Source organism: Delphinapterus leucas, chromosome 2, assembly GCF_059928025.1.
Source record: "Delphinapterus leucas isolate spDelLeu-1000000601 "Yukka" chromosome 2, BTC_Dleu_Yukka2, whole genome shotgun sequence".
NCBI lineage: Eukaryota > Metazoa > Chordata > Mammalia > Artiodactyla > Monodontidae > Delphinapterus > Delphinapterus leucas.
This window is the reverse complement of record NC_143130.1, coordinates 80,995,920-81,010,697: the sequence shown is the minus strand read 5'-3', so window position 1 is coordinate 81,010,697 and position 14,778 is coordinate 80,995,920. Positions and strand designations below refer to the sequence as shown.

At 36.0% G+C, this 14,778-nt stretch overlaps 1 protein-coding gene across 1 annotated transcript in view; it reads right to left on the bottom strand.

The window, feature by feature from the left end:
- Window positions 1-14,778, bottom strand: part of MNS1 (meiosis specific nuclear structural 1) — a 62,796-nt gene that overhangs the window by 24,410 nt on the left and 23,608 nt on the right. Inside the window, exons 4-7 of the mRNA XM_022579567.3 lie at window positions 8,487-8,589; window positions 5,567-5,796; window positions 4,412-4,628; window positions 4,204-4,311 (exon numbers count right to left, since the gene is read on the bottom strand). Coding sequence (XP_022435275.1) covers window positions 4,204-4,311; window positions 4,412-4,628; window positions 5,567-5,796; window positions 8,487-8,589 — 658 coding nt within the window. The remainder of the gene's footprint in view (window positions 1-4,203; window positions 4,312-4,411; window positions 4,629-5,566; window positions 5,797-8,486; window positions 8,590-14,778) is intronic.

The window sequence follows — 14,778 nt, the reverse complement described above, 5'->3', positions numbered from 1 at the left end:
TGGTCTCCTGGTCTGGGAAGATCCCACATGCCGTGAGCAACTAAGCCCGTGCGCCACAACTGCTAGCCTGCACTCTAGAACCCGTGTGCCACAACTACTGAGCCCACGTGCCACAACTACTGAAGCCCACGTGCCTAGAGCCCATGCTCTGCAACTAGAGAAGCCACCGCAGTGAGAAGCCCGCTCACCACAACAAAGAGTAGCCCCTGCTCGCCGCAACTAGAGAAAGCTCACGTGCAGCAATGAAGACCTAATGCAGCCAAAAATAAAAAAAAAAACAACAGTATGGTACTTGCACAAAAACAGAAATATAGATCAATGGAATAGGATAGAAAGCCCAGAAATAAACCCATGCACCTATGGTCAAGTAATCTATGACAAAGGAGGCAAGAATATACAATGGAGAAAAGACAGTCTCTTCAATAAGTGGTGGTGGGAAAACTGGACAGCTACAAGTAAAAGAATGAAATTAGAACATTCTCTAATACCATACACAAAAATAAATTCAAAATGGAATAAGACCTAAATGTAAGACCAGATACTATAAAACTCTTAAAAGGAAAACATAGGCAGAACACTCTTTGACATAAATCGTAGCAATATCTTTTTTGATCCACCTCTAAGAGTAATGGAAATAAAAACAAAAATAAACAAATGAGACCTAATGAAACTTAAAAGCTTTTGAACAGCAAAGGAAGCCATAAACAAAATGAAAAGACAACCCACAGAATGGGAGAATATATTTGGAAATAATGCAACTGACAAGGGCTTACTCTCTAAAGTATACAAACAGCTCATACAGTTCAATATCAAAAAAACAAACCACCCAATCAAAAAATGGGCAGAAGATCTAAAGAGACATTTCTCCAAATAAGACATACAGACGGCCAAAAAGCACACAAAAACATGCTCAACATCACTAAAACTACAATGAGGTATCATACCACATCGGTCAGAAGGGCCATCATCAAAAAGTCTACAACAATAAATGCCAGAGTGGGTGTGGAGAAAAGGGAACCCTCCTACACTGTTGGTGGGAATGTAAATTGGTACAACCACTACAGAGAACGGTATGGAAGTTCTCTAAAAAACTAAAAATAGAACTACCATTTGACTCAGCAATCCCACTCCTGGGCATATATCCAGAGAAAATCATAATTCAAAAAGATACATGCAGCCCAATGTTCACTGCAGCACTATTTACAGTAGCCAAAACATGGAAGCAACCTAAACGTCCATCAACAGAGGAATGGATAAAGAAGATGTGGTACATATATACAATGGAATATTACTCAGCCATAAAAAAGAATGAAATAATGCCATTTCCAGCAACATGGATGGACCTAGATATTATCATACTAAATGAAGTCAGAGAGAGAAAGACAAATATCATATGATATCACTTATATGTGGAATCTAAAAAACAGTACAAATGAACTTACTTACAAAACAGAGACTCACAGCCTTCGAAAACAAATCTATGGTTACCAAAAGGGAAAGGTGGGGGGGAGTGATAAATTAGGCGTTTGGGATTAACATACACACACCACTATATATAAAATAGATAATCAACAAGGACCTACTGTATAGCACAGGGAACTCTCAATATTCTATAATAACCTATATGGTAAAAGAATCAGGAAAAGAATGGATATATGTATAACTGAATCACTTTGCTGTACACCTAAAAGTAACACAATATTATAAATCAACTATACTCCAATATAAAAACTTTAAAATAAATAAATATACAATAAAATATTGAATTAATATTTTAAAACTCTCAAAAAATAAAACTCCTAGCCTAGATAGTTTCACTGGAAAATTCTACCAAATGTTTAAAGAATTAACACCAATTCTAAACAATCTCTTCTAGAAAATAGAAGGAAATACTTCTCCATTCATTTTATGAAGACAGTATTACCCTAACACCAGTATAAAAAATGAAAACTAAAAACCAATATTCCTCATGAATATGGATGCAAAACTCCTTAACACATTATTAGGAAACTAAAATCCAGTCATATATTATAAGAAGTATACACCATGACCAAGTGAGATTTATTCCAGTGATGCAAGGTTGTTCAGTAACCCCCCAAAATCAATCAATGCAATCAACCAGGCTAAAGAAGAAAAAGTACATGGTCATATCAATAGATGTAGAAAAAGCATTCGAAAAAATTCAACACCCTTCATGACAAAAATCTTCAGAAAAACAGTGATAGGAGAAAAAGTCCTCAACTTTATAAAGAGCATCTACAGAAAAAAACTACAATTAACAGAATGCTTTTCCCCTGATAGATAACAAAGAAAGGTGATGTCTACTCTCATCACTTTTATTCAACATAGTGCTAGCCAGTGCTGAGTTTTAGCCAGTACAATAAGCAAAAAAAGTAAATAACAGGTATATAGATAAGAAAGCAAGAAATAAAACTGTCCCTGTTTGCAGAGGACATGACTATGTATGGAAAAACAAACAAACCAACTCCTACAGCTACTAAGTGAATTCAGCAAGGTCATGAGATGCAACATAAACATTAAAAAAGTCAATTCACTAGCAATGAGTATGTGGACAATGATACTAAAACTTAAATTCCATTTACAATCACTCAAAAAACTGAAATACTTAGATGTAAATCTAACAAAACATGTACAGGATTTGTAAGCTGAAAACTATAAAACACTGATGAAAAAATTCAAAGATCATCTAAATAGACTTGACTCTTGAACAACACAGGGGTTAATCCACAAAATTTAGTCAGCTCTTTATATCCACAGTTGCTCTATATCTGTGGAATCAACCAACCATGGACTGTGTAAATAGTAGTATTTACTACTGAAAAATATCTGAAGATAAGTGGACTCACACAATTCAAACCCGTGTTGTTCAAGGGGCAACTGTAAATGGAGAGTCATTCTGTGTTCATGGACTGGAAGACTCAATATAGTGAATATGTCAATTTTCCCCAAATTGATATTCAGACTTAATATAATTCCTATCAAATTCCCCAATGACTATTTGTAGATACAGACAAGATTATCCTGCGTGTCCGGAGCCTTGCTCCGCAAGGGGAGAGGCCACAACAGTGAGAAGCCCGCGTACCGCAAAGAAAACAAAAAAACAAAAAAAAAACTGTGGTACTGCTGAAGGGATAGACACATAGATCAACAGACAAAATAGAGATCCCAGGAATATACACACAAATATGCTCAACTGTGTTTTAAACAAAGGTACAAAAGCAACTCAATGTAAGAGAGAAAACCTTTTCAACGAATAGTGTGGAACAACTGGACACAGAGAAGCAAAAATGAAACCTGACCTAAGTCTCATACCTTATAAACAAAAATTAACTGAAAATGAAACCTTTTAGGAAAAAAAAGGAGAAATTCTTCAGGATGTAGGCAAAGACTTCCTAGAATTGATACCAAAGTATGATCCATAAAAACAGAAATTGATAAATTGGACTTCACAGAAATTGAAAACATTTACTTGGAAAACGACTTTGTTAAGAGGATGAAAAGACAAGCTATAGACTGAGTGAAAATATTTGTAAACCACACACCTGACAAAGGACTAGTACCTAGAATACATAAAGAACTCTTAAAATTCTACAATAAGTGAACAAAAAACACCCATTTAGAAAACTGACAAATCTTGATTTGTTGATATTATTGTTCAACACTATATTCCATGGTTTTCTGACTACTTATTTTATATAGTAATGAGAAGTACTGAAACATTCAAATATAAATTATGGATTTATTTCTCCTTTCAGTTTTTCCAGTTTTGCTGCATGTATTTTGAAGTTTTACTTAGGTTCACACACCTTTAGGGCTATTACATCCTCTACATGAATTTAGCCTATTCGTCATGATTTCTACTCTAACATGCTCTTGGTTGGTGTTGGTATGGTATATCTTTCTCCATCCTTTTGCTTTTAAACCATACGTGTCTTCATATTTAAATTATGTTCCTTTGTAGATAATATAGTTGCATCATGCTTTTGATGCACTTTGTGAAATGCTGCCTGGGTCTAGCATTTTTACCCATCCTGAAAATCTCTTTTAACTGTAGTGTTTATACTATTTACATATAAGGTAATTATCAATATGGTTAGGTTTAAATCTATTATCTTTCTACTGCTTCATCTCAAAATGATACTCTTCTCTATGTTAATCATTCCTTCAATTTCCAAAACTTACTTTTAGTTTCTTCCTATGTATTTCTGCTTGTTCTTCCTGGTATAATTCCTGTTGCACTTGTTCTAAATCTTCACGTTGTCGCAGCATTTCTTCCAATCTCTGAGTCAGCTATTAAATTTTAAAAAAACACACAAACATGTAAAGAATCAAATTCTATGACAAATATTTCAGAATTTCTCCAGTGTTAAAGAAATGGTTATTTTAATACCATATTCTGAAGCTGTAGCCTTTTTTCTTCACTTTCTTGAACTTTTGCCATCCGATCTTCTTCTCTTTGTTGCTGCATCTTGGCAAACTCTATGATTTTTCTGTTTTCTTCTTCCATTTCCTCATGTTTCTTTTTTCTCCAGAGAGCCTGCTCTTTCTTAAAGTCTTCTATATACCTTCGAATTGTATTCATTTTTTCTAACTTTTGTTGTCTTTCCCTAAAAAGCAATAGTGAATGCAGTTGTATAGTAACAGAAATAATAAAATATCAAAAAATACAAGTATTATTTCCTTCAGTTGATAATGATGTGGAGAAAAATGGCTTCCCTATTTACAATTTTTTCATTCTTTCATGCAACAAACATTTTGACTGTTTACTATGTGTCACTAAATATAATAACAGGTATGAATTTTCTCTGAGTCAACTACTACTATGCCTCTTCTCTAACCTGTTATGATGTTTTATGCATCTCACTTCAGAAAGGCCACCACCTGTTTATATATGTTTCACAGCACTCTACACTTTAGCTGTCTACCAGGGAAACTGAACAGAAAACAAGTTCTCTTGATATGGGCTTACTTAAGAAAATCAAAGTTTAGCCATTGTCACTTAATAAGTATTTCTTAACTATCAGACAATTAATTATCATGCTAACAAAGATAAGTAAGACTTGGGGGCTTCCCTGGTGGTACAGTGGTTGAGAGTCCGCCTGCCAATGTGGGGGACACATGTTCGAGCCCTGATCCAGGAAGATCGCACATGTCGCGGAGCAACTAGACCCATGTGCCACAACTACTGAGCCTGCGCTCTAGAGCCCGCGAGCCACAACTACTAAAGCCCGCACACCTAGAGCCTGTGCTCCACCACAAGAGAAGCCACTGCAATGAGAATCCTGCGCACCACAACGAAGAGTAGCCCCGGCTCGCCACAACTAGAGGAAGCTGGCACACAGCAACAAAGACCCGACGCAGCCATGAAGAAAGAAAGAAAGAAATTTATAAAAAAAAAGAGAAGACTTGGTCTCAGTTTATGTGATAACATTTACTGGGACTTACCATGTACTGGGCACTGTTTAGGTGATTTACTCTTCATGACAAGCCTGAGATAAATCTAATGTAAATGTTTAGGCATGTAAGAAAGTTGGGATAAACTTACAATTGATCTTCTTCATAGATTTTCCTAACAATTTCATCAATCATGAGTTTCTCTTTCAGCAGTTGCTCATAAGCTTCCTGCTTCTTCTTTCCTTGTTCTTCAAGTTGTTTCTCTAAGTCACGATTGTACTGTGCTTTTACTTTGTTTCGTTTTTCCTCCACAGCATTCTCTTCCTTTATTAATCTCTCGTGTTCTTCCATCATAGTTTTGGCAATTTCAGCATCACGTTTCTGTTATTAAAACAAAATTCATCTTTCCACTTTCAAATCTGAGCACAGTAGGATAGAATACTTTTAGCAGATGGAATTGAATACTATAAAGCCTGTTATATAAAATATTATGTAACTGTGTAGGTAAAAAGCAAAGGTAAGTCACTGTCACCTGAAGGGTTTGAATGATGAGTCAAACCCTAAAGAGGCTTTCCTGTTCCTTCAAGTAGCTCTCTCAGGGCAATAAGGAGAATAAACTCCACATTTGAAAAACAGTAAGTAAAATTAGAAGTGCTTTGTTAACAACTATGTTAACTGCCAAAGCAGTAGTCATCTTTTTCATCTATTTAAAAGTTGATGTAGGCAATTTTCACAAATTTTAGCTCCACTGGGTATTGGCTGCTATTTAGAGTAAGGACGGTACTATCTTTTTTATACAGGTCTGCTATTAAATAGCTCTGAGCAGCTCAAGTTTCTCTCAGCCTAAATTTTCTTTCCTGCTACTGGCCTTTGAAGTCTCCTCTTTCTCATTTATTAAAGGCCCCTGGTAATCACTTTAATTTAATAAAAGGGTCACATATGTCACTGTGCCTGTTTTCTTAGGTTTTAATTCACTCATTCAAGACCATTCCTTCTGAGTTAGACACAACCCTGCTTCTTGAATGGGTTAACCTCCTTACTTGTTTTGAGCATTTTGAAATCATTTAACAAAATGTTTTAAAGTAAATATATTAGGGCACTTTAAAAAATCATCCTTGGGCTTCCCTGGTGGTGCAGTGGTTGAGAGTCCGCCTGCCAATGCAGGGGACACGTGTTCGTGCCCCGGTCCAGGAAGCTCCCACATGTCGCGGAGTGGCTGGGCCCGTGAGCCATGGCTGCTAAGCCTGCGCGTCCAGAGCCTGTGCTCCACAACGGGAGAGGCCACAACAGTGAGAGGCCCGCGTACCTCAAAAAAAAAAAAAAAAAAAAAAAGTCATCCTTTACCATTAGGATCACATCCCAAATGCTAGAATGGCTAGCAGCATCAAACATAAAAGAAGAAACAGATTAAAATATGAATGCTAATGCCATTCCTGATCTAATTAATGCCTTTAACATATACACTGTTAATATGACTTGACCAAAATTCTTTCTTTCCTTCTCTTTTCTTAGCACATGTTGTACCAGGCTCTATAGAAAAAATGACATGACAAAAACATGTATGTACAAATTGTCACACACTTATGGAAGTACAATGTTCTCATTTCACAGATAAGAAAATTAAGGCTGAGAGAGAGAGCCAAAACTAGCACCTAAATATCCTGACACCTAGTCAAGTCCTAGGAGTATTTGACTTTAATTTTTGTGGATCAATTTTATTTAGAAAATAACAGCAATTCTTTCAACAGCCAGAATAAATATCTACAACTGCCTTGAATAATCTCAATTATCAAAATAATTAAACTGCAATCTACTGGTCAAACAGTACACTGTTTATGTTCTACTTTATTTTTTAAAGGGTAGAATATGGCTCATGAAGTGAAGTCTCCTTACCCTCTCCCACCACCTGTCACGCCAAAGGTTATCATGTTAACAGCATGCTGTACAACCCACCAGACTTCTTCTATACTAACACACATGCACACACACATTTCACTAAGGCCAGCATCTGTTCTTATTTGAAGCCTGTATAACACTGCACTGGTCAAGTATTTTGATATCACCCCTCTAATTCTATGTGTGTGTGAACATGTGTGTTGATATACAGAACACATATGTGTGTGTATATACATGCACACACAGATGCTGATATACCCATACATACATGTACACGTCTTTTTAAATGTACTGTGAAATGTATTATTCTCCAATTTTTTTTGCAACTTGCTTTTTTTCCTTTTAACATATAATATATTCTGTGGCCAACTTTAAAAGCCAAACTATTTCCCTTTACCTCTTTCTCTTTAATAGCCGTATAACATCTTTGAAAGGAATCTAGGAGAGGGGGAACTCTGCTATCAAAATCCTCTACAAAGTAATAGAGAAATGAGAGAAGGGAACTTAAAAGACTGTGTAACATTGCAATCAGACCTTTTCATCTATGTCTAGCCTTTATGAGTGACAACGAGAGCTCAAGTGATGACGTACACCCTGCTTTTAAGTGTTAATAAACCCTATTTTATATTATACTGTGTAACACTACTGCTGCGTGTGTCTGAAACTCCTTTGCCCAAGAGTAACTATTACCAGTAATGCACAGTAGGTCAGGAGTAAGAAAAGAGGATAAAAATAGAGGAAAACATGAGAAGAAAAGATTGCTATTTATGAAACAGAAAAGTTTCCTGCTTATAGTTTATTTTTTAAAACATTTTAAAAATTAAAAATTTAGTAACATTCTAAAATACACTGATTATGCTAACAACTTGTATTGGTTTGTCAGAGAATAATCAGTTAGAGACCATCAAGAATGCTGGGAGTTACTGAATATAGCTGTTCATTCTAAGCATCAACCTAATTCCTTGTGTCTCTGAAAGGTTCTACTATTAAATTACACAAACCTCAATATCCATAATTTCTTACACCTTAAGGATCTGCAAAGTATAAAAGTATTTGAGAAATCTAACAGTGTAAATTCTGTATAGAATGTAACAATTTTCCAAAAATTGGTCTATTTTTGGTTTTCTAAATGAAGCTAAAAATATGGAAAACATAAGGACCAGAAACATGATTACCATTTGCTCATATTTAACGGCATCCTTTTCAGCAATCTGAGCTGCTCTTTCTTTACTCATGTAAGCTGCTTTTAATTTCTTCTCCAATTCTCTGAGCTCAATACTGTTTTAAAAAAGACAGAAATTTAAATTTGAGGACCATGTATCTGTTACCATTTTAAAAATAATATGTATCTGCAATTTAAATGAATTTTTTTCTAAATGCATAAGATATTTACATTATTTTTTAAATATTTTGAAAAAATACCCCTTTCTCCATTCATCCCAAGAAAAATCAGAATGCATGTGAAAAGAGACATTGTAATTAATTTTTCTAGACAAAACAACCCTTTTAATTTCAATAATCATCACTAAAAATCTTTCTGCCAGTGCCTGGCTCAGAAAAGGTGCTATATCAATATAGGTTAAAATTTCTGTCCAGTTACCAGTACTATTAGGCTAAAAGAATAACTATAGTGGAGAGGTTTAAACCTATACAAGTTACTTAAATTTTGTACCTTGGTTTTGCTATCTGTAAAAGGTGTAGTTTTGGCAATTAAATAAGTTAATGTGTATAACAGTAGACACTCTACTACATATGGTAACTATTTTTTGATGATGATGAAGAGGGAGTAACATGGGCAAGTTTAGGTCACTTCTCTGGGCTTGTTTACTTATCTGTTAAAAAAAAATGGGGATTGGCGTCAGATAATCTCTGAATTACTTTTTAATCTATCACTCTCCTAAATTTAATGAAAACAATATGCCATACAAAAATTTTTATTTTACTGTGCCAGTCATAATTCTGAATATGACAGAATATGAGAACTCTGAGTTGGAAGGGCCCTGAGATGTCACCAAGATGTACATGTTAATTCTTACTGGAACAAAGAGGCACTCACCTACCTATAAACTCAACTTACAAGTACCCCCTACCTACAAAGAAACAATCATAAGGGGTAAGGGAAGAGAGATATTCCTGGTATTATGGTGTGGGTCCTTCTTGCCCTTACCATTGTAGGTGCAAATGTATATGACACAAGATTACCTTCTTACATAAAAATAGTGTTAGAAACGAGGACTAAGTTTCTAGGTTAGTCTACATATTTTATTCCACTAAGAGTCTGAGATACATTTACAAAGATTTTTGTTAGAGTTGGGTACTAATGATTATGCACCAATATACAAACCCAATCAATTTATAATATTGTCTCTACAAAAAAATGTGCATTAAATTGCAAACAACCAACATTCAAATAAACGACCTTCATTTGAAGGACAAGGGCACCCATACCCATTGGATATACACCTGAAAGTGAAATGTCTGAGTCACAGGGTAGGTAGGCTGTGTTCAAATTGAGTAGATAATGGCAGTTTTCCAAAGCTTTGTCAGATTTACACTCTCATGAACAGTGTCTAAGCACTCGCACCACTCCACACCCTCAGCAACACTTTCGTCTTTTCATAGATTTTAACCATTCTTTTGGGGGATGGAATTTATCACCGGGGTTTTAATTTATGTTTCCCAACTACTAATGGAACTGAGACCTCTTCATATGTTGACTCATTTGTATAACTTCTGTGAAGTTCTTGTTTAATATTTTTAAAGAATTGTTTTTATACTGGTTTGTCTACTTCTTATTGTTGCATGAAAGTCTTTTTAAATTTATTTATTTACTTATTATTTTTGGCTGCGTTAGGTCTTAGTTGCTGCACGCCAGCTTTCTCTAGTTGCGTTGAGCGGGGGCTACTCTTCGTTACAGTGCACAGGCTTCTCATTGCGGTGGCTTCTCTTGTTGTGGAGCACAAGCTCTAGGCGTGCAGGCTTCAGCTGTTGTGCACGCGGGCTCAGTAGCTGTGGCTCGCGGGCTCTAGAGCACAAGCTCAGTAGTTGTGGCGCACGGGCTTAGCTGCTCCCCGGCATGTGGGATCTTTCTGGACCAGGGCTGAAACCCGTGTCCCCTGCATTTGCAGGCGGATTCCCAACCACTGAACCACCAGAGAAGCCCAAAAGTTCTTTATATATTCCGGATACAAGTCTCTTGTTGGTTATATGCATTGCAAATACCTCCTTCCAGTCTGTAGTTACTCTCACAGTGGTTTCTTCAGATGAAGAGTATTCTAATCCACCAATCTTTTTCTTCATTGTCAGTAACTTTTGTGTCATGTTTTAAGAAATGCTGCCCACCCCACAGACATAAATATATTTTCTTGTGTTAGTCTCTCAAAGCTTTGTTATTTCCCCATAACTTTTAGACTATAATCCTCCAGGAACTGATTTTTATGTGTGGTGTGAGGTAGAAATCAAGTTCATTTTCTTCCATATGGATATCTAATTGATACAGTATCATTTTTTTTAATGTCTATTTCTGAATGCCCTGCAGTGATTCCAAAATGTATATGGAAATGCAAAGTAGGAATGGCTAAAACAATCTTTTTTTTTTTTTTTTGCAGTACACAGGCCTCTCACCGTTGTGGCCTCTCTCGCTGCGGAGCAGAGGCTCCAGACGTGCAGGCTCAGCGGCCATGGCTCACGGGCCCAGCCGCTCGGCCGGCATGTGGGATCCTCCCAGGCCGGGTCACGAACCCGTGTCCCCTGCATCGGCAGGCGGACTCTCAACCACTGTGCCACCAGGGAAGCCCTAAAACAATCTTTAAGAAGACCAAAATTGGAGACTTCTTCAGGATATGAATACTTATTATAAAGCCACAATATTTAAGATAGTGTAGTTTTAGTACAGGATGAACAAATGGATCAATGGAATAGACTAGAGCAGCTCTTCTCAACTACAAGTTTTAAGCCCTAATGCCCTTAAGCATCTGTTATGTGCAGTGAATTAACTTGGCTCCTCTGGATCTAAAATAATACCAGCTATATACTGTCTTTGAGAAAATTAAAAATACAATCACTCAACTTTCTGTGACACTTGGTTCTCTTATGGAACCCCAGTTGCGGAAGGATGGGATAGAAAAATGCAAAAACAGATGCATGCACATATGCACACTTATTTTATGACAAAACTGGCACTGCAGAGCCAGTTTCCCTTTCTACTACTGCTAGTCAGTTTGGTAAATGTGCTATTTAGTAATTTACCTAAATTTTCAAATTTGCATAAAATTGTTCACAATATCCTGCTATGATCTAGTGATCTCCCATTTGTACGCTCTACAGTTATATCACACTATCTATTCCTAGAATTGGTTATTTGTGCATTCTCTTTTACAGTTATATATTCCTGCCAGGGACTATCAATTTTATTGGCCTTTTTAAAGGCACAATTTTTGGCTTCGTTGATTCTACTTTATGTCTACATTCTAAATTGCTCATTTCTGACCTTATCTTTATCCTACATTATTTTTAATCACTCCAGATGGGAATTTTCTCTTTGTTTTCAAATAATTCCAGATGGAGTCTTCTTTTCTAATAGTCATTTTAGATTATAAGCTATCCTCAAGGAATAGCTTTAGCTATTTATGGGGACAAGTTCTGGGGGTTTTTTAATCCTAGAATTTTTTTCTTGTAAAATATATACAACAAAAATTTGTCATTTTAACCATTTTTAAGTGTACAATTCAGTGGTGTTAATTACATTCATAATGCTCGGCAACTATCAACACTATTTCCAAACTTATTTTCCAAAAAGAAATGCGGTACCCATGTAAGCAATAACTCCCCATTCCTCCCTTCCCTGCTAATTTACTTTTTGTCTCTGCAAATCTGTCCCTAGATATTTCATGTAAGTGGAATTATACAGTCTTTATCCTTTTGTTTCTGGCTTACTTCACTTAGGATAATGCTTTTCAAGGTTCAACCATATTGCAGCATGAATGAGAGCTTCATTCCCTTTTATACCTAAATAATATTCTACTGTATGTATATGCCACAATTTGTTTATCTACTCATCTGTTGATAGACACTTAGGTGGCTTCTACCTCTTGGCTATTGTGAATAATGTTGCATTGAACATTGGCGTACAAGTATCTGATTGAGTCCCTGTTTTCAATTTTTCAATTCTTTTGAGTGTACACCTAAGGGTGGAATTGCTGGACCACATGGTAATTCTGTTTAACTTTTAGAGGAACTGCCAAACTGTCTTCCACAGTGCACCATTTTACATTCCTACCAACAATGTCTGAGGTTTCCAATTTGTCCACATCTTCACCAACACTTATTTTCCATTGTTTTTATTACAGCTATCCTACCAGGTGTGAAATGGTATCTCCTTGTGGTTTTGATTTGCATTTCCCTAATAACAAATGTTGAGTACTTTTTCATGTGCTATTGCCCACTGTCTGTCTGCTTTAGAGAAATCTTTAAGTACCAGGCCCATTTTTGAATTGGGTTGTTTGTCTTTTGTTGTTGAACTGCAGGCATCCTTTATATATTATGGAAATTAAATCTTACCAGAGATACAATTTGCTTTTCTGGCCTGAGTTCTGAATTAGGAGAAACACAGATAAGCACATTGTGTCAGTCCTTCAGGTAGCTCCCAGGTAGGTTAGAATATACAGACACAATAATTTGCAAATAAGATCTGCTCTTCTTCCTCCAGAACCAGGGCCTGGTACTCTATGGGCTGCTGTCCTCAAGACTGCCTCATAGCTGGGAGGGGATGGAGCAAGGAAAAGTAAAAACACTACAGACTTTGCTTCCATTGCTAAGTTGCCTTTTTCTTGTTTGAGCATGCAGTTGGTTGCTATAAAACTTTGTTGTTCAGAGTTCTTACAAAGTTGATTCTGACAGTTTCTGCTAGTTTGACTGGGAGGACAGGAACTTGGAGCTGCCTACTACACCATTTCTCAGATGTCACTACAATCTTACAACCATTACTATGTGGCATTTTCATTATCATTCAGTTAAAAATACTTTCTAATTTCAATTCTGATTGCTTCTTTGGCCTGGGGTTATTTAGAAGTACATTTTAAAATATCTAAATATACAAAGATTGTCTAGTTTTTGGGGGTCTTTTTGTTACTGTATATCTAGTTTAACTCCACTGTGGTCAGAGAACATACTATGTATGAAATAAATGTGTTAAAAATCTGTTGTATTTGTTCTGGCATAACAAATGGTCTGTTTTCATAAATGGTTCAAACATGTTTATTATAACTACTAATATAGTTGGGTTACATTTACAATCTTAATATATTCTTTCTATTTGTCTTACCTGTTCTGTGTTCTCTCTTCTCTTCTTTTTGTCTCTATGTTTGGAGTCCCCAAGACCACCCCCACACTGGGTTCCATCACTCACTCAGAGGACTCACAGGACTTAGTATATAGTCATACTCATGGATATGATTCATCACAGTGAAATACAGAGCAAAATCGACAAGGAAAAAAAGCATGTCGGCAAAGTCTAGAGGAAATCAGCTGCAAGTTTCCAAAAGTCCTCTCCCAGTGGAGTCACACAGGAGATGCTTAATTCCCCCAGCAATAAGTTGTGACAACATATGAGAATTGTCTACCAGGAAAGCTCGCTAGAGACTTAGGGCCCAAGACTTTCATTAGGGGCTAGTCATGCACGTACCCTCTGCCTACCAAGTACCAAAATTACGACTACCAGAAAGAACAGAGTTCAGAATGAACCATACTGTTTTCCAAACAATTAGGCACTCTTATCATAGAGTGGTGGGAACCTTCTTGAAATCCAAGTTTCCAGATGCCAGCCAAGGAACAAATTTGCAAAGCAGGGCTATCTGAGGAAATTAGCCTCAAGTGTGCTATGTCAACTCTTTTCTGCACAGCCTCATCATTCTTTATTATCACATTTTTCCCTCTATTAATTTAATTGTATATTCTTTTCCAAATTTGTATTACAGAGATTACATGTTTGTTTCAAGTCTGATAAAATTTGTCCACTTTTTACCAAACAATGAAAGATTCTTGACCACTTTAACTCCATGTATGTACTTCCTACCTCACTTTTGTTATGGTTTGTTACATTTTTAACTATTTATATATTTTAAATCCCAAAGACATTACAATAAGTGATTTACAGATTCATATTTCACCTAGATTTACTACGCATTTTCCTCCCTGAAGTTTTGACATTAATGTTGGGATCATTTTTATTCTTCTACCTGAAGAACAACTGCTAGTATTTCCTTTAATGCAGGGTTATTGTGATCAATTCTCTATTTTGTTTGACTGAAAATGTTATTTTTTTAATCCATCTTATTTTAATAATTAACATATTGATTATCAGTCAGAAATGTAATAGTACTGGCATCAGCAAGGAACTAGTTGTACATTTAATAAGGGTAGACTATCTCAGTCTCTTCTTTGAGATAGTTTTTGCTGAACTTAAATACA